Raw genomic sequence first — 26,470 nt, 5'->3', positions numbered from 1 at the left:
TTTCCGTGGCTTTGGGGCAACAATCTAACAAATATGTCAGAATTTGACTTTCTATATTTTGGAAGCGCTTAATTAAAAAATAAATAACCAAATGCGTAAACAGCAAGTTTATTTGTTTTATCGGCACCGAGTTCATTTGACATTTCAAAGTTGGGTAGAAAATTATGTATTTTTGTTCTAACCGTGATAAATATAGTTCACACAAAACCTAAAATACCTTCATGACGCCTACTGATTATTGTATTAACAATTTATTCTGTTCGTATCACAGTACAGGGAAATATTTTTGTTATTAAAAAAAGGTCAATGAATATAGCCTTTTGTTGTCCACGCTGGAGTAAACACTATTTTTTGACACAATGAAACAAAACGTGTAACCAATTATATATATATATATATATATATATATATATATATATATATATATATATATATATATATATATATATATATATATATATATATATATATATATATATATATAAATAAATAAATAAATAAATAAATAAATAAATAAATAAATAAATAAATAAATAAATAAATAAATAAATAAATAAATAAATAAAAAGAATACACAATCTGTCCTTTCAGTTTCCCTCTTGCCTTTTCTGTTACACATTAACCAGAAAGGGTAAAAATTAAAACAAGAATAAAATCAGGGGACCTTTTTTTATTATTGCCTTGATGAAAATAAGAAAAATAACATGAAGTTGAGGAGGCCTGAGCAGGCTGGCTCCCCATCCTGCAGCAGGTCTGTCTGGACGCCAGCTTGCCTCCCAGGAGCCGGCATAGTGATCGCGATCGCTCCAGCTACATGGGCCCTGCAACAGACTGTCCAGGGTGTACATGCCTTCACCCAACTGGGTTCAGATGGGTACCAAATCACGCCGCACTGCTGAAATCGGGCTGCTGCCAGACCTTTGCTCAGCACCTGTCCAGCAAATCGTGCAGCTGGACGTCAGATCGGGCCTGGACCATAGACTGTGAAAACAATAGACAAATCGAGGTATGATCCCACCCATTGAAAATTCCTTACCTCTGGGTCTCACAAAATGAGGCAAAATCCCTCACCATTGCTTCCTGATACAGGCGCCGCCATGTTGAAAGCACTTTGGTCCCAGTCACTCTGAGTCATCGTATGTATGGCAATGGCGACAGTAGTTGCCATAGATAAGATGACTCAGAGCGACCTGGGCCAATCATTGTTGAGTGGTTTCAACATGGCGGCGCCTGTATCAGGAATCAATGGTACTTCCTATTTGGGAGTGCGAGAAACAGTGGGTTGAGCTGTCCACTGTTTTTGCAGTCAAGATTCAAAGGGTTTATAGTCATATGCACAGTAAGAAACGGGTTTCCCTGCACAATGAAATTCTTACTTTACTGTTTGCGCCGAATGCCAAAGAAAGTATACAGGAAATTGAAAATTCACAGAAGACATACACAAACACAAAACACTCCACAATGATCTGTAGTATTGACTTAACGTTGAAACTGGCCGCCTCTACTGTCCGAATCACGTTCGGTGTGAACACAGCTTAATTGTGACCAGTAATCCTAAACTTAACACTTCCTCTGGGTCGTTCAGCGCTGGCTGCACATATTTGGAAAACTAGGTGTGAATAATACAGTAGCTTTCTTTCTGGCAATTCTTTTTATATGCTGCGCAAGTTATTTAAACAATTTTCACTGTTTCTGAGACTGTCAGTCGGTGTCGTTTGGCCCTCCCTTGTGTCAAACTTTTCATCTATGCAAGACGCATCTTGCAGAAAGTGGGGATCGAGGGCAAAGCTACTCAGCTCAGCACCAATGGCCACGCCCATGTAGAGGAGATTATGGCTTTTTAAGAAATTTAGGTTGTGGGATTTTGGTTAAAAATGTCATAATCATAATTTATACACCACTTTAAAAGTTTTTATTTTTCTGAAATTGTCATAGGAGGACTTTAAATTAACTTGAGTTTTTTTTTTTTCATTTCCTTTTATTTTGGGAAAGAGAAATTTTCTATTATTATTTAATTTATCGTTATAATTTTATCACTATCATTTGATTTGACAGAAAACGCATTCAATAAATCTTCCAAAGCTACACAAAAATGCAATGCAAAGCCTAATTACAATGGGCAACGGGAAAAAAAGTCTAAGTCTCTTTTCACTCTTTTTCTGTCCATCTGTGCTTTGAATGGTCTTTGTCTCTTCCTGTGAAAATCTCACATTATGATCTACAAGGAAGAAAACATGTTTGGAACAAAAATTGGGATGCTGAAAGCAGATTGTGTGGGTAATGTTTTGTCAACATTAGACTGTTTTTTTTTAATTTAATATAATGAAGAACTCATAAATTATTAGAAAACTTTGGCATTTTGTCAATATTCCTGTTTGTGCTGCCAACACTAAGACAAAGAAAGAACAAAGCACACATTCTTTAATGAAGTAATCAAACAAACTTTGAGAAAAAATGTATGTTGCATTTTTCTTCTCGCAGCAATAAAAGGAAATAATAGCACCTTTTACAAGGTATCAAAGAAACTTCTTTACCAATACTGAGGACATTTTAGAACAAAAAGGTCACACGAAAATAACCTAATGCCAACTTTAGGTGAAGTAAAACAACTGTGTGCAGAAATATGCAACACAAAAGACATTAAAAAATTTACTCTTCAACATAAGTGGGGAAAAAAAGAACAAAAAAAGTGAAAGAGTTATTTCAGAATATTTAGATTTCACTGGCTTTGATGCCAGGAGTTACTCAGAAATTAATCATCTTTTAAAAAACAGAAGGTTAAATGAATGTATTGAATAAATGACAGAAATGCTCACCTTCAGTTCATCATAACATAAAAACAGAGAGTTCCAAACCAGTCCTTTTTGAACATTTTTTTCTTGTTTTTTCTTCTTAAAAATACTAATAACAATCAAATAATTCTTTTAAATTGTAAATGTTTTTAATTTTAAGTAAATCCATAACCGACAATTTTCTTCTTTTTCTTCTTTTTTTTTGTGTCAGCATGAAGCCATTTTACTCAGTGTACTTTTGACAACTAAAAGCAAGACAGCAATTGTTAAAAAAACAAAAACTCAACAGTGACTAATGGATTAACATTTGTTGCAGCTCTGAAAGATCATTTGATTCAAAAAGCTTATGTTAAGGAGAACTATTGGATTTAGAGGGGAAATTAAATCAGAAGAAAGTCAAACATTTCTTTGCACATCGTAAGAATGTAATGGAAGAAAATGCAAAAAACATCAGTTAAAAAAAAATCCTATTCTTTGTCAGTCTTTTCTCAGTCAAGACAAACAAAACTAGTTCCTAAACACTAGCTGGTAAAAACTCTAGAAACATATTTATGTCATTTCGATTCCTCCCTCCTGAAGAGGTGCTTCAGCCTGGGGAGCATCACTTTTCACTTTGTCCTTCTTTTTCCCCTTCTTTTTCCTAGAGAAATACAAGGTTAGTAAAAGACGAACCTTATTAAAAGCAAAGCTTGCATTTTAGTTGCAAAAAGACAGAAGAAAATGACCTTACTTTGATTTAACTACCAGGAAAGTCACTGTTCCAATAACAGCAACGACAACTAGAGCGAGGAGGACTCCACAGATGATTGCTGTTGAAAGGAAATGCAAATACCATGTGACTAATTGCTCAGTGTGACAAACTTCTTAAGAAAACGTTCATGTGGTTGGAACCTAGTGAGTGTAAAATGTTAAAGCAGGGACAACAAGTCGTGTAAAAGCAAAAATGAAAGATGCAATGGGAAGGAATATTCTTTTAATGCAAAAATGTTCTAAAGTAGGAATCAAATTATCAATAATCTCTCACTTACCAATAGGGGTATCTGGCTCATCTTCCTCCATTTCCTCCCCATCAACTGTGAATGAAAATCATAAAGATTCTTTCAGTGTGCATCCTTTCAATTTCCTCTCTGTCGTGGTACAAGAAATCAACCTGACTTTGGGATATCAAAGTACCTTATGAAACATCAGAAATGTGAACTCACCATGGACGCCAGCACAGGTGGCATTGCAGCTGTTGTAGTCAAAAAATCTGTTCCCGTTTCCGCGACATCCGGTCCAAATGAATTTTTTACACTTGTCATGGACTGAGTCATAGTAGTATCTCAGAAAAGTGCCGGTGCATCCCCCATTTTCCTTTTTTAAATGGCAGGCTTTAGTTGCTGTCAAATGAAAGAGTATTCACATTCATTAGCATGATCTCATAGCCATAACTGTGTTGATGGTACTTAAGCTGCTGCACTGGAGAGACTGTGATTTTTGCTAATATGATTCACTTTTGTACATTCTTAACAGTTCTACTATTTGACCACTGGGTGGCACACTTGTTCTCAGCTAATACCAGCAAGTGGCTTTTGAAAGGGAAAAAAGTTGCACCGTAAAAATTAAAGAAAAGTACACATTAATTTAGGTTTTACACCAAAAATTAAACATGACTTACAATAGTATATACTTATTTAAAAAATCACGTGTTTGGTTATTGCAGTAAACCATTTCAAGAAGGACTTTATCTATGCAGTAGGCCTATTCTTATGGTTTTACAGACCATAAATCTTATCAGCACACTTAGGCTCCAGAGTCCACCAACAGACTGAAAGAAGGCTTTGTATTTAGTCTTGCCTAACCTGGTATGGACAGTTCCTGAAGTTACTCCACTTCAAATGCACATTTTTATTCAAAACATGTGTAATACTTACCAACCCTGGGGTAGACACTTTCTGCATTGGGTGAACAGTTGCTCATGCAGTGTCTTTCACTTGTAAAGCGGTTGGCATTTCCTCCTTCGCCTTGGTAAAAGAAAGGGTTGCACTGGTCGCTTTTGGGATCATAATACATAGAAAAGGCGAAAATAGTGCCATGTCCCGGATCATTGGGTTCTTTACAGAATTCTAAGGACAAATGAAAAAGAAAAAAGGTCAGTTATATTTTAAAATTGGAAAATTTCAAGTTTAGAAAAAATGGCTGCAAATGTTGAGATAATTAGAACAGTTAAAAATACAGAATATCTTAAAACAAACATGATATGTTCTATGACTAATGATTGACAAAGCACCACCCTTTTTTAATGACTGCAATAAAAGTACCACGTAGTATTCGGTTGTTAGACCTTGATAGATTTACAGAAGTGAAACACTTTTCGCTGAACTTCTCACACTCTGACTCTTCCCGCAATTATACATTACAGCCTGATATAAATACAAATTTAGAGGAAGAGTAGCTTTTTTATAAACGATAAGTTTCCAACAGAATATTTTTAATAGTTTTGAATTAAAAACGTGATGTTTCAAAGACAATGCAAAAGGAAAACACTACAATTTCAGCAGCAGATCAGAATATGATAGTCAAATCCTTTTTAGATTAAAAAAAAGAAATTATTCGAGAAATGTGGCATCAGTTCTGGATTCTGACACTGGACATCACACAAATTCGCAGTAAAAGACTCGCACATTTTATCTTACACATCCCAGCTTTCACAATTATTTGATAATAATAAATGAACATCATACAAACACTTTGAACGCTTTGAAGAAGTTTGTTTGAGAGTTTGCGTTCTCTTTTGAGAAATAAACTTCCACAATTTAAACTGAGTTTTGATTGTAGAATTTGATTTATCACCAAGAAAATGAAACAACAGTTTTATGCATACCTGGAATGTCAGAGAGGCTGAGTTGAAATATTGACAAAAAAATTCCTAAAAGCAGAAGGTTCTTCATCTTGCTGCTTGTCATCTGGCTTCACATCCCAGAGTGAATGAGGGCCGTTATCTTTAACGGGAGTGGGTACTTCCTGGTGATCTTTGGACTGACGCTCCTTTAACACTTAATTTAAAAAAAAAAAACACATTTTCTTTAAAGGAAATGTATACTTTTATTGTTCACATCTTTTTTCAGGCATCCAGGTTTGTTACATTTTTGGAAGTGTATTATCCTATTGTTTGGGTGTGTTTTGTGCATTCAGGGTCTCAGCTACAGTGAGGTTTGTCGTCGTCCAGTATAGCTGCACAGCAAGTCCAAAACCTCCTCCACCTGCTACAGTAGTTTTTAGTACTGTTCTGAGTAGTTTGAGCAGTTTTTGCTAACACTGTCAATTACAGTATTACAAGTGTGCCATTGTGTATTAAAACAAAGGTCTTTATACACTTCGATCTTGTTTGTAGCAGCATTGTTCCACAAATTTTGTTTGTTCAGGAATGACAATTTATGAGGATTTTTTTCCCCCTAAACATTCCATTTTAAAGTCTTTAAAACGGTGATAAAAAAACAACACTTTAAACTCAAATTTTTTTTAAACAAAACAGAATTGGTGGCACAGGATATATAAAAATCACTGTTTTTACGTGAATCTCTAAACAGGTTGCATTGCATTTGTCATGTTACTTTTTCCAAGTTTCTTTTTGTGTGTGTTAGTAAACAAAAACAAAAAAAAGGTTCATTTTTCGCATGTCATGCATATGAAGTATTTCTCAATGCCAACGTTATATTCAACAATGCACTCTTTAAAAAGATGAACATTGCTTTCTACAAAAAAATAACACCAGCAACACAACCATGATTCATTAAAAGGAAAAACTGTTTTTACTTCTGATTTTATTTTATAAGAGTGATGAGTTCTTTTTTTTAAACAGCCAACAAGATGTTTGTTTTGAATGGCATAAACAGTTGTAATGTTTGACCACTTTGTGATGCATTGATATGATCAAATACTAATAAGAAAAGTTGCAATATATGAATAACAAAAGGTAGAAAATATACAAAAATGGCTTAAAACATTTCCTCATTTAGAACATATACAAATTATTAGGTATATTGGGAAATCTGTTTAATTTCTAGAGCTTCTGATGCAGTTTCACTCAAAAGAGCTTCATGGTCATGTAGTCTTTTCATGGTGTCATCAGCCATAAACAATAACCAATTGGTGTTCCAAGTCCTCTAACAGTATAAAGGATCTTTATTTTTTTTTAGTAATTTGTGCCCTGCGACAGGTTAGTAGCCTGTACAGGGTGTGTCCTGCCTTTGCCGAACAGTAGCCGGGTTAGGCTACGGTAACCGTGATCCCAATAGATGGATGGATGGATGGATGGATGGATAAATACTCTGTTTTAGAAAGTCTTTAAAGGGAATTTTGACTAACATCTTCAGCTTATTTCATCTTCCATCTTCAGCTTATTATTTGTCATTAAGTAACATCCATGGGGTAGACTCGTCCTACAGTGATAGAACACTTTCTCAAAATTATTCTTATTAAAAAACAGGAAAAAAATGCTTGCTGTATCATTCTTTCAGATCCAAATGTGGCTAATTACAAGTTGCTTTGTGAGTTGCTTTTTAAACCTGAAACCATCTGCACATATAGATGAGTAATGATTAGCTAACACCAACACCAGAGACCTACTCCCTTTTTTATGAAGGCAATATAAAGAGTCATTTGTCAGAGCAGCCCTTCGACCTTTCATAAACAGAAATGAAATAGTGTTTTGTGAGTTACCTGCAGCTTCCAACAGGACTGCCTCATCCCACGGTTATTGCACTAATAATCTTGCCCTTCCCAGTTTCAGTGGAGCAAAAAAGTGTTTTGCAGGCACCGATTCTGCAATTCGTCCTACTAAAATTAGGTGGACTGTTTTATCCCTGTTGTCTGTAGACCATTATTTCCCAACCCCGGTCCTGTAGAAACACTGCCCTCCATTTTTTGTCAGTCTCCTTGCTTAAACACACCTGCTTTTGATGACTGCCATTATCAGGCACCTGCAGAACTTGATGATGAGCTGAATCAGGTGTGCTCAAGCAGAGCAACATGGAAAGCATGCAGAACAGTGTTCCCCAACTCCTTTTTGGCCATGATAGAGAAGTTTCTGTGTGACAGTTTAAAGGTGTGGAAAGGTGCCTTTTATGTAGATAACCACTACAAACAGGTGACGTTAAGGTAACGAGTGGAGGATGGAAGAGCTTTTCATAAACCTGTCAGAGAAAACTGTATCCATATTTATGATAATATCTTACCTTTGGTACAGTAAAAAAACATTTTTAAAAATGAAATATGAGTCAAATTTGCAGCTCATTTTCCAAACCGGAAGTAAGACGACTCGATCTCTGAGGCACTGGCTTTGGCTCCGTGTGGGTGCCGCTCATTTCATGATGAGGCGTTTCGCCATGAGGCGGCGTTTCGCCCGTGAAAACAAACAACATCCAAAAGTTTACAAAAATGGATATGCATGTTGTGCATATAAAAGGACAGTATTTTTGCAGAACACCACTAGCTCTACTGGGAAAGTGGGTGTGCAGCACAGACTTTTGCTGGAAGGGTCAGTTCCTCTCTTATTTACTCTTCAATGTGAGACCTGCTTGTTTTTCGTGGGTTGGGAGGGATTGGTGCTCAGCAGGTTTTTAGAGGAATACACAGAAATGTGTGAATGGATCAAAATACTGCTTTACTGCTATCCTTTTAGGTGTGACAACTTACAGAATCAGTGACTGACAATTTTTTTTGCTCCACTGTATTTTGTAGTGAGATTAAACAAAGTAGGGGGTTTGTCTTGGTTCCTGATAGTGAGCCTCAGATGGAAACTTTGGTCTTTAGGAGTGTAGTATTAAGGAAGAGGTCGTTGTCCCATCTGTGTGGCACGAGTAGGAGTTAATAAATGATACATATGTGAGACTTAATCAACATTGCATGTTGACCCAGCCAGCAAGGCCAAGTGGGCCCCATATGGTTTAAAAATGGGCAGAAAATTTGGGCCCTGAATGGATTTATCCGTAGTTTCCGTGGCCAACTGTGTTGCCCACATTGGCTTTAGTGGTGGCTGAATGGGTTTCAGGTAGGTCCCAAGTTGGTAAATAATATTTGAACCCATGTAGGGCCCATATTTTTGCCCATGTGGGCTGGAAGTGGGTTTGAAACAGGGTCCCAACTGGGAAAAGTACCCAAGACCCATTTTGGCCCCACTAACATGTATCAGTATTGCATATGGGTTTTATGTGGGACCTAAATGGGCTATAATGTGGGCTATAGGTGGGCTTGTCCGCAGTTCCCGTGGTGGTCTGTGTATTCCCTCATAGGCTCGAAGTGCGTGCTGAGTGGGTTTCCTGTAGGCTTCAATTGGGTAAGTAACATTAGAACCGACATAGGGCTCATAGTTCTTCCTATGTGAGCTGGAAAAATGAATGAAATAGGGCAAACATGGGCCCCAATCAGGTAATTTAGCCATGACCCATTTTGGTGCCACTGATGCATCAATTAGTATTGCTCGAGCTTAATGAATTTAATCTAACTTAAATTCTTAAGTTAGATTAATGAATTTATGCTGACTTTTAAACATCTTCTTTGTTTTCATATTTGTCAGGAGATTACAGTTTTTGACTGAAGAACAGAATTAGAATAAACAGTATCAGTTGAGTTATTTGGTTGTATAATTAATGCTAAATTACTTAGATAAAAAATAGTTTTCTTTCACTCATTTACATTTTTTTAGTTCCCTTAACTGGTTACACCATATTCCAGCCCCCAAAACTCAGTTTTTCAGGAAACAACTTTCTGAACGAAAAAAAAATGTGTATTAAAGATTGTGTATTTGGACCTAAACTAAATTAGGTTTAGTTTAGCAGCATTGTGGATTTGGACCTAAACTAAATTAGGTTTAGTTTAGCAGCATTGTGGATTTGGACCTAAACTAAATTAGGTTTAGTTTAGCAGCATTGTGGATTTGGACCTAAACTAAATTAGATTTAGTTTAGCAGCAACCTCAGGTTTTTCTGTGCACAATTTTCAATCATAGCTCATCCTTCATCTGAACACGTGGTTAAAAAATTAGTATTAGACAATCAGTTTTTCTAAAATTTTGATGTTCTAGATCATAATAGTGCCTAAGAGTGCTGTGCTTTATCTAAGAGAAAGAAACAAATGATTGAATTACGTGCAGCATACTGGTTCTTAAATAGTTTTGCTTGTGGAGTTTTAACAAAGTTTCAAACAAGGTGAGGAACCTCAGCTAATCTCGGATGATGTGGAAGTACTTTTGTTATATGGCAACAGAGTGCAGCTTCTTTATGTCTAAACCATCTTTGGTGAGTAGAAAAGAGACCCCATCCAGTTTATTTCTTTAATCAGAACTAATCTGTCATAAAAAAGGCTATAAATGCCTTGTACAATGTGCAAAAATGAAACACAAGTGGCTTAAAAAAATAGATTTGTGAAGATTCTAATTCATCCAGGATTGTTCCATATAGCAGAAAAACAGAAAAAAGCTTCAAAAAAGATCATTTGAACACATTTTGTCTCTCATGCAAAACATGTTCAACTAAGTCCTGATGATCTTTTTAAAAAATGGTTTGCATTTAAACAAAAATCAAAAAGTATAACAATAGGTAAACGATTCATGTTCTTTTCAAATACTTAGAATATAAAAAAAATTCAATTTAATTAAGTAGATTAATTTAAAAATGAATGTGTTGTGATTATTATTAACAGGATTTTTCATTTTCTTTGTTTTGATCTTTTTATACTTTATTAGAAATAAAATTATGAAATAAAATAACATAAACAAAGAGCAGAAAATGAGAAACACAATTGGTATCGTCTCACAGACTAGTTGTCAAATCTCATAAAATTACCCCATTTAGAATGTAACAGCCTTAAGATATAAATCATAACTAGTTTGGATATCATACTGTTGAGTTACATAGCTTGAACAGCATGGGTGTCAGCTGGGATCAAATCCTCTTCTCTCAGAGTCAAGTGGCCAGAAGGATGGAGACAGCCCTCCTGCTGTTGCACTAACAGCACAATCCATTTCACAATCAAGTTGAGAAAATTACACGACACTTCGCCTTTGATTTAGACCCTTAATTTATTTGGAAGTTGCCAGCTTTATAATTTTCCGAATAACAGTAATGCGCGCAGTTTGCGCGTCACCTGACAGTTGGCGCGCGCCACCTTTCTGCTACGCTCCTACGTCCGTTCCAACGAACTCCCCCGAAAGTGATGCGTGAACTTAATGGCGGGGCTTTGCTCGGGCTCAGCCACGGCTGCGGTGCTGTCACCCTCCGGTGACCAGATGACACTGATAGCTGCTTTTGTTGTTGCCGTGACGTCAGCGCGAGCTGCAAAGAAGCTGGCAAGATGGTATAAAAGGCTGTTTGAAGAGGGGCGCTCCTGCTCAGAAATCAAGATGCGCTCTCCGAGCTTCATCCCAGTCGCTGCTCTGCACCTCTCTTTGATTGGTGCACTACAAGGTAGGATGTTTGCAGAGTTAACATGGGGGACTGAATTTGATCAGAAAGCATGTGACAAGGCAGATGATGAATAAAGTTTTCAAGTTTTGATTTGGTCACAGAACTTTTTATGCTGAGAAAAGATAATAACTGTAAAGTATGATAAGGTTTTTGGTGTTTTTGTGTGTTTCAGGTTACAAATGGACGTACAGTGGTAAGTGACACTCTTAAAACACTTGTTTGTTTTTAAACCCAATCCTTGGGTTATTCATTTTGGGACATTGTTTTTATTTACTTTTTTAAAGTATTTTTGGGGGGGTTACATTGGTCTCATTTTATTCCAATTCATGTTAAAATAACCCAGAAAAAAAAGTTAGTCCCTTTTGACATTCAGAGTTGGTTTAAAAGCAAAGCAACTTGAGCTATTTTTAACTATTGAGTTTTTATTGTATATTTGGACTTTAGAATGTAACTTATCCAATAAGCATAATCTTGGTTAAAAAAAACTAGTAATTTAAAAAATGCTAATAAAATAATAAGGTTAGTAAATATTATTTAAAATATTGCTATTAAGCAATATTAACTTTAAAAAATAAAATATTTCCACTCAAATCATGCATTATGCCATTTAGTCACATCCCCAATTTTAAAACAAAATTCTCAAATGATGGTTAAAAGTAAATAAAGTTGTTTTTCTTTCAGAAAAAGTGATACTGACAGCTTCTGTGCAGTTTTCACTTGCAGACTCTGAATTGACAACTTTACATTAGTGGAATCCTCCCTTAAAATCTTGAGCCTAAAGGTCTATGGAGTTTTTGACCCCAACCTCTCTTACATAAAGTGGACTCAGGGCACAACTTCTTATCACTATCAGTGTCTTTCAAAACTCTTTGGCCTTCAAGCACTGAAGCACAAGAACTCAAATGTAGGCAAATGATAAAATACAAAAGATAAGATAATGAGGAAAGATTTTTTCACTGGTGCAAGAATAAGAAAAGAACTCACATACTTTGTTTCAGCCACTTCTGCCCATTTAAGAATGTTTTAATTTCTTTTACTCGAAAGGCTGCACAGATTCTGCTTTATAAATAAAGTAGCTTTAAAATGTAAGTCTTAAATGTCAGGATTTTCAATAACAATGAAAAATTCAACAAAGATTTGAAGAAAGAGTAGGTAAAGTGTAGAAAAGTCCTCCGGTCTTGTCACACAACAGCACAGTGAAGTTCAACTCGACTCAGATCCCTGACGGGGCTTTTGTCATAGTAATCAGCTGTCTGTAAGGCTGGTAGCACTTTTCTGTTGACGTGAACACTGCTGAGTCATATAATTTACTGTAACCTCAGCTCCTCGCCCTCCTGCAGAGGGCAAACAGACAGATTTAACATGGGATAGCTGTAAATAACAGCAAGAATCAAGAAGACAATGGGTAATTACAACCATACATTCTTTTATAAAGTTGGAACCGAGTTGTTTGGATTGGTAAAGTTGCATAAAAGCAAGTATCCAGTGATTTCTCAGCTTCAATGTTATGCCCTGTGGCATGTCTAATGCAATTAATCAACATTTGTCCGACAGGCATTGTGAGGGCAGACCTCATGCTGCATCATTTAAACACGGACAGCTTTCACGTGATGAACGAAGAATCTTCACATTTATTTTTGATTGTAAATAAATGTCAAGAATGCAGACAATAGGGGAATAATTGCTTTTTTATTGCCTCTATTTCATTCTATTCACTCCACTTTAAACTCTTACTCATGTTTAAAATCTTACAAATATGCAGGTATGTTAGATTTATTTTCTTTAGTCTGGAAAGACGTCAAATCAACATCAGTTCTCCAAATGCAAAACTTCTGCTATTTTATTGTTAAAAATGTTGTTTTTTTTTCGAATAAAGTTTGTTTTAAACTGGTTTATCCAAAATGATCACGTTTGAGTGTAATGCCTGGTTTTATAGCCATTATAAGTACATCTCGGCATGTTTAGCCACACCAAATTTGAATGGTATTTGCATTTAGATTTGTATTATTCATCCATATGACACTGTGTCATATAGCAGAAAAGGTTTCAGAAAAAAGAGGTTAGTCTGTTTAGTTTAGTTTAGCCATTACCTATTGAAAAGTATGACTTCATGTTCTTTATGATTTCATGTTTCTTGTACAATTACCAGTATGAAGCCCATTGAGACGACTTTTGTTGTACTATTGAGCTATATAAATAAAATTGAATTTAATTGAATTGTGTCCGTATCCCTTTACGACTCACTACTTCGTGCACTATAAAGTGCTTTTGTCATTTATTTGGGATGTATGAATCTACAATATCAAAATCCAGTTCCCTAGAAATTTCCCAGAAGTCTTTGCAAAAAATAACAGTGTGCATTGATGCTCACTAGATTGGTAAATACCGACCGCAATGCGTTGCGTTTGAATGAATAAAGTGAACATTAATTTATTTTTTTAAAAGAGACATCCACATTTTCATCATCAAAAGACAGTGGATTTATAAATAGTCTTTTTAAAATGTTCATATTTATTAAGTCTTTAGTTTGGGAAATCTGTAATGGCATATTTGCCGTTTAAAAACAAAAAAACAAAACAAAGTAGTGAGTATGGTTTCCAAATTGTTTTTAAAATCCAGTGCACTATAGTCCTGCAAAATTGAGTTTTTTAGTAGTAAGTAGGGAGGGAATTTGGACATATCCTGAGATAAATCTTTTTCTGAAGTCTAAGAATTTGTCTCAAGAAATAAATGTTTTTGTATTTACTTAAAGCTCATAAAAAAATTACATATTTGACAAATTTCCATTTAAATAGCTTTTTTTTATTTTTTCATTTTCTGTACAGATGCTTCCTTTCAACAATGTTTTTGTGCTTGTCTTCAAAGCAGTTGATTTAAAAATGTAGAGCAATTTAGTGTTGTATTCTTATGCTGCCTGCTTTTGAGAGGAAGAAAATTCTCCATGGCTTGAAGTTTGGTGGAAATAAAAATGGAAACTGCATTATTCTACTCTACTCTGGTTCAGTGTTGATACAATTCACCACACAATTCCGCACCACCCGCTTAACGACATCTTTACAGACTAAGGCAGCCTTAAAAAAGAAACAGATTTGTCTTTTTTCTTTAAGGATTTTTTGAAGTTGGCGGTTACTTCCTATTCCAGGATCAAAGCGCTTAAATGCAGCAACAAAACTGATATTTTGGTGTTGTTCCAGGACCAGAGGGAGAGCACCACTGGTCCAAACACTATCCATATTGTGGCGGTTCTTTCCAGTCTCCAATAGACATCAAGTCAGAGCTGTTGAGGTTTGACCCAACTTTACGACCTATTGAGGTTCAAAACTACAACCTGTCCCCAGACGAGCAGCTGACTCTTGGTAACAATGGACATGCATGTAAGTAAAATTTGATCTACTCCGTTTATTATTTTCTCTTCAAAATATTAATTTCAATTTATCATGAAAAAACAGGTGTCTGTAAACATTTAGGATCAAGTCCAATATAAAACAGGAGTGTCTTCATCAGAGATGTTGGTCCATAGAAACCACATTCTTAGGTCAGTTTAAAGAAAATGGTAGGAAAATCCTCCTGCTGCAGCAATTTTCTGTAATGACTCTCCCATTATCTTAACTGCCTTTTGCTTAAGAAAAACCTCCAAGTTTTCTCTTGGAAAATATGGGTGAAAGCTTTTTGATGTCCATTCCTTGGGCTCTGGTGCATTGAGAAAACTCGATTTATTTTAATGTGCAATTCCAGAGTCAGTCTTGCATATAACTGCTTCTTGCCAGAATAGAATGCAGACAAAAGTGTTTCACGTTAAAGGGTTGTTACATTTAAAATTCTTTTGCAGAGCTGCCCAAGTGGGCTGCCATACACCAGGAATTTTAGGGAGACTGTGTGTGCAAAAATGTTAATGATTCATCACAGGGAACTCTGTATAAATAAACTGCCGTGACATGATCCAACGCTCAGACAAATGCTTATGTGCGCATACCTGACAGGCCGCTACCCCGCAAACTGAATGACATCGTCACTGTGACGTGTTTACAAAAGAAGCTGATGTAGGCTTTTCATGACAAACATGTGGAGCACACTGAGCATCACTCCACCATTAAGCATGTTAAATACAGTCACGCCGCTTTCACAGAGTGGGCCATGCTGACCTTATCTGTTCAGTCAAGGGTAAAACTGATGCTTAATGAGTGTTGGAAGAGGTTGTTGCTCTGCTTTGTGTGTTGAAACTTTCTGTCCTTTGATCTGCAGTGCAAATATCTTTGCCTTCGAAGATGCACATCTCAAGCTTGCAGCATCGTTATAGTGCAGCTCAGCTGCATTTCCACTGGGGCTCCTCCAGTCAAATCGCTGGTTCTGAACACATGGTGAACAGCAAACAGTATGCAGCAGAGGTAATGGAGTTGGATCCACCATAACACCTAATTACAATTATTTTATTTCTATTTCTTTTATATTATTTCATAAGAATCATTGTTAAAAAAAACATCTTTTGCATGTTATTGGGTCAAAAGTTAGCCAACCTGAAGGGTTAAAGAAAAATAATTAGAAAAATATGTGAAAATGTACATTTTTGAGGAAAGAAACCTTTTTTTAAAAGCATAAAAACTTAAACCCTTATTTTTGCTTGGACATTGGTTATCAGTTTACTGTAAATGCTCGATTAGAAGCTAAGATGTAAACAACTAAAACTCAAGAAAATTTCTAAAATCTAAAAATAAATAAACCTATTTTATACCGTTTGTACTATGTTTTGCACTCTCTATCCCTATTTCACTTCTTTTAAAATAAGTAGATTAAAAAGAAAAATTGCAATATTTATATTATTCCTAAACTCTTAAAAAAATTCCTAACATTGAAAAATCAATACATTGCCTCAAAGTGCAAAAATGAATGTTAGATTTGAGAAAACGGTGCAGGCATCACCTTCATAATATTGAGTGTACTTTAAAATAAGAACCTTTACACAGCAAAAAGTAATAAATCAGCTTCATTTCCTAAAAAAAAACTGTTTATATTGGAAATTTATTTAACCTTTTCACATTTGATGTACCGGTATTTGTTTTTTTTCAGCTGGCACAAACATTGCTGGGAACCAAAATGTAATTGTGTTTAGATATGCAAGTATAATAAAACTTCTTATTTTATGTCAGCTTTACATTTTCTTACGTCCTCATTTTTCAGATTTTCTTGGAAGCTAAGTTAACATGAAAACAGACAACAGGACGCAACATGATGCAACAATGTTTGTGATGTAAAAACAATCAGTCGAAAATATGTCCAGCATGCAGGTTTTTTTTATGTGCTACCTCAGATGTTGGGATCTCTGGTACATGACACATGCCTGAGCGTGTAACTTTCACCTGGCAGAAAGATCACTGAAGCTGACACACATCAAAGTTAGTGCAGATAATGCAGAAGAATCTATCAAGAAAATCACATGTTCTTGATGCTAAGGCAGAAATTAAGCCAATAAAAGAGCTCATGGACCACATTTTGAAAGTAATTAAGGCAACCTGAATATTATTTTGGATTAAAAAAAAACATTTAAAAATACTACTACTAGTGACCTTTTGGAGAGGAAAATTCTTTTTGTTCCCTCAAACGTTGTTTTCACCAGTTACAATAAGAGATAATAAGACATCTTGTCTTCAAGCTGCTTTTACTGAAAACAGAGGCCAGTGTATGAAACAGTCTAATTATGTATGTGGACATAAAGTACAATGCTTCACTCCTGTAGGGCTTGAAGGGATTAAAGCACCAGACAATTATATGTTGTGGCTTTCATCCACCTCTTGAAAGAAGTGTCTGTCTGTTTGGTTTAATACGTCAAGCCCTGTAAGCATTTTCCTCACAACGATCTACTTTAGTTTTACTCAAGCAGAATACTTTGTAAAACTTCAAACAAGGTGAAAAAAGAGCCCGTTCATTTAAATGTGCCATCAATTTAATTATAGTCAGTAGATTCTGGAACGTGTGTCTTTTCACGTTACCGTGACCCAGCTGAAGCACAGCCGCATGTGAGGTGTTGTGGTTTGACCTGAGTTTCACGATAAATTCTACGCAGACACATCAAGACCACAGATCATTTGAAGTTTTTCCAGGCTTCAGAACCGCAACTGTGTGATGACATGTTTTACCAGCAATAATGGGGCATTTCCCAGAAATACTGCAAATGTTCCATATATACAAAAGAATCAAATTTGGCTAGAATGACAAACTCACATTAGTGTTCAAGTCAAAATCCTATCACTAACAGGTTGCTTCTCATTCAGCTTCTACCAAAAGTGTGTCCTCTATTTCTGACTTGTCAACAAGTGTAGTTTACATAATAAATGCCTGATATAAAGCAATTACCATAAAGTTGTCAGCTGTAAAAAGTGTTGCGAACATGAAAGAGACTTTTATCGGCTATCAGTTGGAGGAATCCTACATGAACTTCTTGCATTATTTTGTTTAAACCGGCAGATTTTTAATAATAAAAAAGCTAGTTCAGCTGAGTTTAAAATAAAATTCAGAAAGAAACATAATTTCAGTAAACTTCGACTAAAAAGATAAATTGAGCAGTCCAGGAACTCTTGTGACAACAGACAGAAAAGAACACACCTTTTCTCCATAAACTATTCAATATGTAGCATTATTTCCGTATTTTTTTTCTCAACAGATGCACGTAGTACACTACAATTCAGACAAGTACCCCAATATATCCTATGCTGTTGACAAATCTGATGGCTTGGCCGTGCTGGGTGTCCTCATTGAGGTGAGTTAAACTGAGAGATTAGATCAGATTTGTTGTGCTCGCAAAATCTGACTAGCTGACTGTGATCTCTAAACAGGTCGGAGAGTTTAATCCAACGTTTGAACAGTTTTTAAGGTTCATCAACGGCATCAAATATCGAAGTAAGTCAAGAGGGCGATCAGTCCCCCATGACATGAAATGCACTGGTCATTTCCTTTTAACTTAAGCACGGTATTTTTTTTAATGAATAAAGCTTTTAACTTTAATTTGCAGTAAAAGTTAAAGTAAAGTTAAAGTAACTCCAACATGTTGCATATCAAATCCAAAACTTGCATTCCTTTACATAGGCATGCATTTCCAAATTTTAAATGCTTTTATATAGTGCGAGCCATTTTGTTTGCTTCTCCTGTGTTGCCTGCCATGTCTTTGGAGGGAAGTTAACTTGCCTCTGTGTACAGAAATGTAGCAATAGTTTTGCTTCGTTACAAAAAGTAAAAAAAGAAAACACAAAAGTAGATCTATGGAGCTCTGGTTCTTTGTTGTAATTTTTTTTGCAAATTTGTTTGTAAATTTGTAATTTTTTTACAATTCCCAACCCCCCTGTTGCATCCCACATACCTCTCTGACTCCTGTTTACTTCAGAGGGGGGTTAGGGTTGGTAGAAAGAATCTGCTGTAATTTTACTCTTAGTCTATAGCAAGATAATATTTAATTTAAAACATTTAAAATTTGTGTATAGTCTACATGAAAACATAGAAAAAGCAAGAAGGTTTGTAATTTAAAGTCCAACTGGAGCCTTTCTCTGTAGAGTTTGTCTCTTAATGCTTTTGTAGAGATTTTCTGCAGTTTATGAACAAAGTTTGAAAAAAAAAATGATTTGGTTTAATAAGCAGCTCTTGTCCAAAACATTGTTTCTAATGTTTTCATATCTGTAAGTCAGCTGCTCATTTATTGGACTACGGTGGATTTTACATTTAAGTTTGAACCGTTCGCCACCGGGCTTTTTCTCACTTTAACTGGCAGATCAAAAAGTTCAGGTGCCTGGTTTTAACATTCGAGCCCTGCTGCCTGCTCGTTTGGATGAATATTATCGATATGATGGCTCATTGACGACTCCCCCGTGCTATCCCAGTGTTTTGTGGACGGTGTTCAGAAATACCATGACGGTTTCTCAAAAACAGGTACTTCAGTTTGTACAGTTTTTTTCCTAAATAACTGTTTATCAGATTAAGAACACAATTAAGCATATATTATTCAAAAACAGTTTATTCACATGGGAAAATCTTTGTGCTGATACTCTGTTCTTTATGTCTCCAGTTTAATGCCCTGGCTACAGCGCTCTACTCCTCCTCTGCCCAGGATTCAGCCACAATCCCACTTCAGAGCAACTACAGGAAACCACAGCTGGTCGACAGCAGAATTGTCCTGGCATCTTTTAAAGAAGGTAACTATAGGTTTTCGAAAATGCTTGCTTTGTTGTTAGTGCATGAGTGCAATGTCAGTTGCATAGCCTTAGTGGGTGGATACGGGCGTCTGCGGGCAAAAATGGGCAAATTTGTACAGCCTGCAGGAAATTTTACAATTGTAGAAAACCCAGTGAGCAAAAATGTTCATGCGCAATTTTTTCTATGAACGTGCTGCGAGTGACAGGTCGTAGCAAACACTTAAACAACACATAAGGTTAAAGTAAGGGTGAAGTAGCTGAGTTGCAGGCATGTCATATGGGTATTTCATTTTTTTCTACCCCCTCAAAACCTGTGCACTGTGTAACAGGGGGGGGGCTGTTTAAGTGATAAATGTGCGCTCCTTGCGAACTCTGTGCTTGCAGTCTGACTTTAAGAAATGAGTAGGTTAGACAATCAGAGTGTGGTTTATGTGGGCATTTTACAAGCACTTACATATCACATACAGTCAGTACGCACCACACTAATGACTAGAATGCGCATGAAGTCACTGTACGACAATGTCAGCCACATGTAATAAGTGTCATAATTGACACTATTCCAACAATTAGTTCACGATACACTTACTACACACAAACGACAATGGTACCTTCCATTTCCAAGACGTCCTTTATGGTGGCTTCTCAAGAAACAAGGGAACTGCAAGACACACCTGTGTTCCCTTTAAGATGAGGCCGCACAGGGGCCCGGACAAGTCAAAAACCCGCAGCGTCCGTATGGGTCAACTCCAGTTCTGAAGCATGTGACTAAGGCATTAGTTGATGCCAATATTGATGATTAAAAATTAACAAGTTTGGATGAATGATGGAGATCTCTTTTTGTCTGTATGGCTGTGTTGTGTGGCTTTGGCTTTTCACCTGCTTGTGGCTGTGCTTTGTGCTGAATCTAACTGATCTTAATGAGTTTTATGTTAGAAAGTCAGATATTTAATACAGAATGAACCATTCTGCTGATCTACTGAAAAGCACTGACAACCTTAGCAATCTTAGAACCAGGGCCAAACATGCATGTGTACCACACTCTCCTCATGACACATATTCTAAAAGTGTAATATAGATTGTTTACTGTTGGTTTTCTTAAAAAAAATGTAGAAGTTTATGGCTTGGCTTTTAGTGCATTGTTATGGCAACGCTGCTGCATGGTGGGAATTAAAGACCTAAATCGTTTTGAGGAGCGCCCCATACCCTGGGATGTTTAACCACACTGGCTCTGTGTCTGATGCAGGCAGAGGACTGCATGGTATTCTTACAGTCACATCCCCACACACCAGGAAGCAAATCATTCAGCAGCTGCTGGTTGGTGATCTAGCAGACTTGGCTGATGAAGAGCTACATAAGCTCCTACCAAGCGGCTCTCAGAAGCTTCAAGCTGGCAGGAGGAAAGACCTCAAGAAATGGCAGAGGGACAGTCTGGCCAAACCAAAGCAACAAATGACGAGTCCATCTTTCAGGAGGAAGAGCCAGACCGACTGCTTTGTGGGAAAGTTGGGACTGGCTGGAGACACACTGCACTATAGCTCACTGGAGCAGAGAGTTTTCCATCAGCTCAAACAGTCTCACAAGAAGAATCATCTTGTTCAGGCTCTCAGAGACGCAGTTTATCCTGAACTGAACCTCAAGAGCTACCTGGAGTGCAAGTCGCACTTAGCTCTCCCCACTGTTAGACAAATTCTTTGTGGACGGCCGACAGATGAGGCTCTTGAGTTGGAACGCACTCTGACAAAAGCATGGATAAATCAGAGGGAAACTTCTGTTGCAATCAAACAAGGGGGCCAAATAACAAAGCATAGCAGCATTTCATTTGCTTCCAGGAAAACTCCCAGTCAGGGTTACCCACATCCTTGGCTTTTGCCAATGGAATGGGAAGACTAGGTACATTCTTACAATTCTATCAATGTTCATATTTGCTGTAAATATTTTGGGCCCCTGCGTGTGAATAACTTAACTTTAATTTTTTTAAATCTATCTTTACTTCATTTATTCAATAATAAATGAAATCAAGTAATTTTTCATTAACTGTATGTGCACATAAAACATTTGTGATTTGCTGTATCTATTTCTTTAATATATATATATATATATATATATATATATATATATATATATATATATATATATTTTTTTTTTTTTTCTTTTTCAATGAGTCGTGTAGTCCTGTCTCAACACTGACTGCCCTTCTCTGTATTTGCATTTGCACACATTTTCCATCAGAGCTGATGGTATTTTTGCAAAAATATGAGTAGGCTAAGAAAGCTAACCTTATGACTTCTTGTATTAAAAATAAACAATACTTCAAATTTGTACATCCAGGTACCACAATCATGCAGAAGAAGACGTATGCATCTGTTGCTCAAAATTCATTTTAAATTTAAAGCATAAATGAATACAGTGGAAGAACAGAATTGTAACACTAAAGTAAGAGCTTTAGAATGTACTAATGAGCCTTGTGGGCTTTAATAAACTAATATTTTTTAACAAATAACTGTTGAAAACAAATGAAAATTGTATTTATTTTGAAATCCTGGAAGAAGACTGAATCGTTTGATCTTCTCTGATTTATATGCTTACATTGTGCTGCTCCTGGATGTAGTTTCTTCCCCAACAGTTGTTAGCCCTTTTTGGGGTAGGTGCAGCTATAAAAAACGGCTTTTTAGGTGGATTTTTTTCAGAAAACTTTCACCCTACAGTAGCTGGGATAGGCTCCAGCACTTTTCAGGACAAAATGAGTGTTGATGAGGAATTCATTCATAATTAGATAAATTAACACACACCATATAACCGCTCATCTAGATGTCAAATACTTTGTTTTACATTTGTCCTGTTAGCTTGTTATGTTCTTTTGCTGCAGGTGATACAAAGAAAGTAACCAAAAAGTAATGTCCTGTAATGGACCATGATTCCAAGACACAGCATTTCAAGACATCGTTTTCTTGAAATGCTGATTTCCCTGCACTTTAGGGTACAGAATAGAGATGTTATTAGCTGCTGAAAGGACAGATGACTTTCCACTCAAAAATTAAGGGTTCTGAACAGATTCCATCTTCATATGGGGGGCAATTTAGTGAGTGGGGCATATTGGCGGAAGTGTTAGAAACCAGTTTAAGAAGTACAAACTTGAGAATCTGTGCAAATTTTAGGAAATTTGACAAACGCTGACATGTGGATTACTGATTCAGTTAATCTCCAAAGGTGCAGTTTTTTAGTCTGCAGTGGTCAGCATAATGAAAAAACCTTGGCAGCCAAGGCTCATTGATACCCATAAGTAGGAAAAACAGGGCTGTGTGGTTCAATCCAGCAGTAACTGAATTTTCTGGAGAGGTTTTTGCTGATTTGGAAGGAAAAGTGTCAGAATACATAATGAACCACAGTCTGTTACCTTTGGAGCTGTATTGCTCTACCGTGTCCATCACTGAAGACGCGAACAATGGACGTGTGTGCTTTAAAAATAAATCAAAACCTTTTTTGATGAATCATGTTTTCTTTGCGTAACTCGTACATGTGCTGTCTGGGAGGGAAACCCACAACACCATGCAGTGTATGTGTAAAAGCATCCTGGTGAAGACAGTGTGATTGATGCTTTGGTTAATGTTATGCTCCGAAACTGCATCTGCCACTTTGACACATTAATCATCATTGCAGACCGTTATATACCTTGAAATGTGGAAACATCAATCCCTGATCTTCTTTCAGCAGGATATGCATGCAACTGGAAAGCAGAAATGGTTCTGGAAACGTAGTTAGACATTTTTTTAATAAACTCTAACTACTTTCTCAAAACAAAATGGTCATGTATTTTAAGCTGCACTTGTCTTTGTGAAAAGGGAAAATGGATCAAACTGTCAGTATAATTATCCTGCTTCAGACTACAGTATCTGTCATGGTAGTTGTAACAGCTAAATGTTATACTCTTGTCAATTTGTAGTGAGGGGATTAAGTTCTCTTTTCTCTTTAATTCTTTTTACAATATTTGAGGAATAACAATTTGATGTTTAATTATATTAAATAACTCTGAGGTACAGAACAGACTGGCCTTGAAACGTCACTGAAAAACTATATTTTACAATATTTATTTTAAGTCAAATCTGGCACTTCTGTCATGGCGAGGTTTGTTTGTCATCTTAATCCGGTAACTTTGTGTATCGCTTAATAAAGTACATTTATGTCAGTTTCCTTTCTACTGTTTCTGTGTCTTTTGCTACTCAGATGACCTTTCTTGGATCAACACCGGTAGGTTGCCTTTATGTCTTTGGGCTTTTCCCATCTTTTACTGTGCTATCTTCACATCGTCTAACAATTATGTTGCTCCTCCAACATGAACAGTTATAATAGAGTCTACTTTTGCTTTTCTAAGGGTATTATTAACATCCAATTACTACCGTAATTTTCACAAAACAAAGTAAAAGAGTAACAACTATGAGCCTCTCTGCTCTGCAGGCTTACTGGCCCCTATTCTGGTGATTTCAGCACTGGGATTTGCTTTCATAGTCTCTTTCATTTGCTGCCTATTTAAGCAAAAGAGGTAAGTTTATTTTTTACTTTTATTTTAATTTGAAATCAGCCTTTTGTTTCACACAAGATGACAGCTTTTCTAAATTTGCAACCAGTGAATCCAGCATAGGCAGAGCTTTCCATTCTTCTTTTTATAGATTGAGCTGTATAATTTAGATACAAAATGGAAAACTGCAGACATTATTTCAAGAAAACAATTAAACTTAATTGCCCCACAAGTCAGGGACTTTATAGGAATTCTGCCCCCATTAGGTTGAGTTTTAAAACACTAAATTTGAACCTGTGTCTCACTTTTTTCACATATTGACACAAACATTTTTGGGGTTTCTGCAAACTAATAATTTCCAGGAATTAGATTTGAATTCATGAGGAAAGTTAGGCATTTTTTTCCAAATGAAAAAAAAAATAGATTTCAACAGGCTCTAGAACACAATATAAGAGAGGAAGGTAGAAAAAAACTAGGCTTAAAAATAACCTACAAAAACAGGATGTGATTTAAAAGATGCCTTGTGGACCTTGAATAAAAACATGAGAACTAACTTGATTTTTATACATTCACATCTGGATATGTATAAACTTGAATCAAACTTGAATCAAAAAAGCAACCAAAGAAAATTTGAGATTGTTAAAACTATTCATTATGATCATTTAATCAAACAATAAATGTCATCCAAAGTTTATCACAAGTGGAAGTGAACCAAATGACGAGGAGGAAGCTTTTAACCAATAAACAATTCTAAACGTCTTGATAACTTCCTCCTTAAGTTGTAATAATTTTTATTGGCACACATGGTTTCTGCATGGGTTAGCGCTCTTGCCTCACAGCGAGAAGGCCCCCAGTTCAAGTCCCGGCTGGGGGACCTGAAAACAGAACACTTTTCTGTGTGGAGTTTGCATGTCTCCCCGTGCATGTGTGGGTTCTCTCCGGGGTCTCTGGCTTCCTCCCACCGTCCAAAAACATGCTCCATAGGTCTGTTGGCAACTCTAAATTGTCCATAGGTGTGAGAATGAATGGGTGTGTGATATGTGGCCCTGCGACAGATCGGCGACCTGTCCAGGGTGTCCCCCCCTGTCCCCCGTAAGTGGCTCCGGCAGCCCCGTGACCCCACAAGGGACAAAACAGGAAAAGATCATGAAACATCTCTTTAGGGTAATTTCTCATTTCAAAGTAAAAACGACAACCAAGCAGAGAAAATTGAGAAGTAAGGTGTTTGCTGATTGTGATAATTATCCCACATTTTGGAACAACGTTTCAGATTTTTCCAGGTTTCTCCTTGGTATCATGTGTTTCTGTCATTTTTACAGATCTGCTGCAGATCATAATGAAAGCAAAAGAGTCGGATACACTATTGGAGACCGAGACGAGTACGGCTCCAGAGTATAATTCTCCCTTTAAAGGATCTTTGCAGGACTATTGACTTCTCATTTGTTGTATTGGTGAAATTGTTCTGTGGCTCATTTTGAACGTTTATGCATGCGTGCATAAACAGTTGAGTTTGCATGCAGCTCTAGGTTTTTGAAAATTAGTTTTCTTCCCTTTAAGTTCGGCTTTTGTTTTGGCCTGTGTTGTACCAGGAAGGACATGTTTGTCTTGACAGTGTGGTGAGGGTCTGTAGGACGGATCTATTAGGATGTATTCAGGTAAGCAGAGCACAGCTTGAGTTGAACTTTGAATTTTGGGTCAAATCCGATCTTGGGTCCCATTCCACAGTTGAGCACTAATAAGGTAGAAAGCCCAACCACACTCCAAACAATAGAGAGACATGCATCATTACTGGAAAGCCAGAGAAGCACGGGCTGTACCACATTTCCGCTAACCCTGTTGTTAGACTTGCTCGATGGATTTTATAATAAAAGGGTTTTGAGCTGCATACAAATGCAGCGCCTTTCCTTTGGATAATGCTGAGGGCGACAAAAAAAGGCTTTTGTGCTCTCAGGCTGAAAGTGGGCTGACTTCTAACCTCTGTCCGTTCACAAGACTCACTTCTCAGCACAACAGCCTCTCAGGAAAGCACTTGTCAAGTCAGAACGCTGGAAAGTTAAAACTGTAAAAGAAAATTGGGAATCACTGTCTGTGGTTCTGAGTTTCCTTTTTTCTTTAAATGTATATTCAAATGTTATTGCCTAGTGTTTGAATGGAATAAACTTTAAAAGATCAAATTAGTTGGTTAAACAATCGTAAAATGACTTTTCCCTTCAGTTCAATTTTGAGTTTTTGGTATAGTTTTTTTTGTTTGTTATTTATAATTACAAAAACACATAACTTACAAGTTTTCAATAAAGTTTTTGCATGTGAATTGCTAAGTGTAGCTTCTTGTTTCCCTGGTTTCCAAGAGAATTATCTATAGCCAATAACTTGTGTTCTCTACAACTGTATCATTGTGTTAAGTGATTGTAAATAAACACTGTGATCAATAAAATGTTTTCAAATGCAATTCTATTTCGAGAGTATGTTTCTTAAACTGCTTTATACTTAGAATTTTACATTTGACATCCCCACCACCTTCTACTTTCTCACATATGCACGCTCAGT

General features: G+C 36.4%; 2 protein-coding genes across 4 annotated transcripts; one reads left to right on the top strand and one right to left on the bottom strand.

Annotated features, from left to right (window-relative positions):
- Window positions 1–2,404: 2,404 nt before the first annotated feature.
- Window positions 2,405–7,706, bottom strand: si:dkeyp-73b11.8 (thrombin inhibitor hemalin). The gene is made up of 7 exons (XM_004069629.5): window positions 7,494–7,706; window positions 5,656–5,827; window positions 4,706–4,897; window positions 3,995–4,171; window positions 3,821–3,865; window positions 3,523–3,601; window positions 2,405–3,432 (listed from the first exon to the last, which is right to left on the bottom strand). The coding sequence occupies exons 2-7, from the start codon at window positions 5,735–5,737 to the stop codon at window positions 3,342–3,344; spliced, it is 666 nt and encodes a 221-aa protein (XP_004069677.1). The 5' UTR covers window positions 5,738–5,827; window positions 7,494–7,706; the 3' UTR covers window positions 2,405–3,341.
- A 3,176-nt stretch (window positions 7,707–10,882) lies between these two features.
- On the top strand, window positions 10,883–26,377 carry ca12 (carbonic anhydrase XII). Of its 3 annotated transcripts, XM_011476104.4 has the most exons (11): window positions 10,883–11,236; window positions 11,409–11,429; window positions 14,431–14,610; window positions 15,479–15,621; window positions 17,892–17,987; window positions 18,064–18,127; window positions 18,990–19,147; window positions 19,284–19,410; window positions 23,632–23,655; window positions 23,863–23,947; window positions 25,243–25,464. In XM_011476104.4, the coding sequence occupies exons 1-11, from the start codon at window positions 10,999–11,001 to the stop codon at window positions 25,319–25,321; spliced, it is 1,215 nt and encodes a 404-aa protein (XP_011474406.2). In that variant the 5' UTR covers window positions 10,883–10,998; the 3' UTR covers window positions 25,322–25,464. The 3 variants fall into 3 exon arrangements, with proteins under 3 accessions (XP_011474406.2, XP_011474407.2, XP_023811556.1); XM_011476105.4 differs by lacking the exon at window positions 23,632–23,655 and having other exon boundaries at window positions 10,885–11,236; window positions 25,243–26,377; XM_023955788.2 differs by lacking the exons at window positions 23,632–23,655; window positions 23,863–23,947; window positions 25,243–25,464 and adding an exon at window positions 20,654–23,596 and having other exon boundaries at window positions 10,887–11,236.
- The last annotated feature ends 93 nt before the right edge of the window (window positions 26,378–26,470 follow it).

The sequence above is a fragment of the Oryzias latipes genome, chromosome 6, assembly GCF_053564925.1.
Source record: "Oryzias latipes strain Hd-rR chromosome 6, Olatipes_Hd-rR_3.1".
In the NCBI taxonomy this organism is placed as follows: domain Eukaryota; kingdom Metazoa; phylum Chordata; class Actinopteri; order Beloniformes; family Adrianichthyidae; genus Oryzias; species Oryzias latipes.
Note: the sequence above shows the minus strand (reverse complement) of the source record. Positions and strands in the feature narration are given on the sequence as shown.

Excerpts from the sequence above, each read along its gene's own strand:
- si:dkeyp-73b11.8 (XM_004069629.5), bottom strand. The coding sequence starts at position 5,737 with ATGACAAGCAGCAAGATGAAGAACCTTCTGCTTTTAGGAATTTTTTTG. Across the intron at positions 4,172-4,705 it reads AAGTGTCTACCCCAGGGTTG|CAACTAAAGCCTGCCATTTA; the intron begins GTAAGTATTACA and ends TTCATTTGACAG. Across the intron at positions 3,866-3,994 it reads CACCTGTGCTGGCGTCCATG|TTGATGGGGAGGAAATGGAG; the intron begins GTGAGTTCACAT and ends TTTCATTCACAG.
- ca12 (XM_023955788.2), top strand. The coding sequence starts at position 10,999 with ATGGCGGGGCTTTGCTCGGGCTCAGCCACGGCTGCGGTGCTGTCACCC. Across the intron at positions 15,622-17,891 it reads GCAAACAGTATGCAGCAGAG|ATGCACGTAGTACACTACAA; the intron begins GTAATGGAGTTG and ends TTTTCTCAACAG. Across the intron at positions 17,988-18,063 it reads TGCTGGGTGTCCTCATTGAG|GTCGGAGAGTTTAATCCAAC; the intron begins GTGAGTTAAACT and ends ATCTCTAAACAG.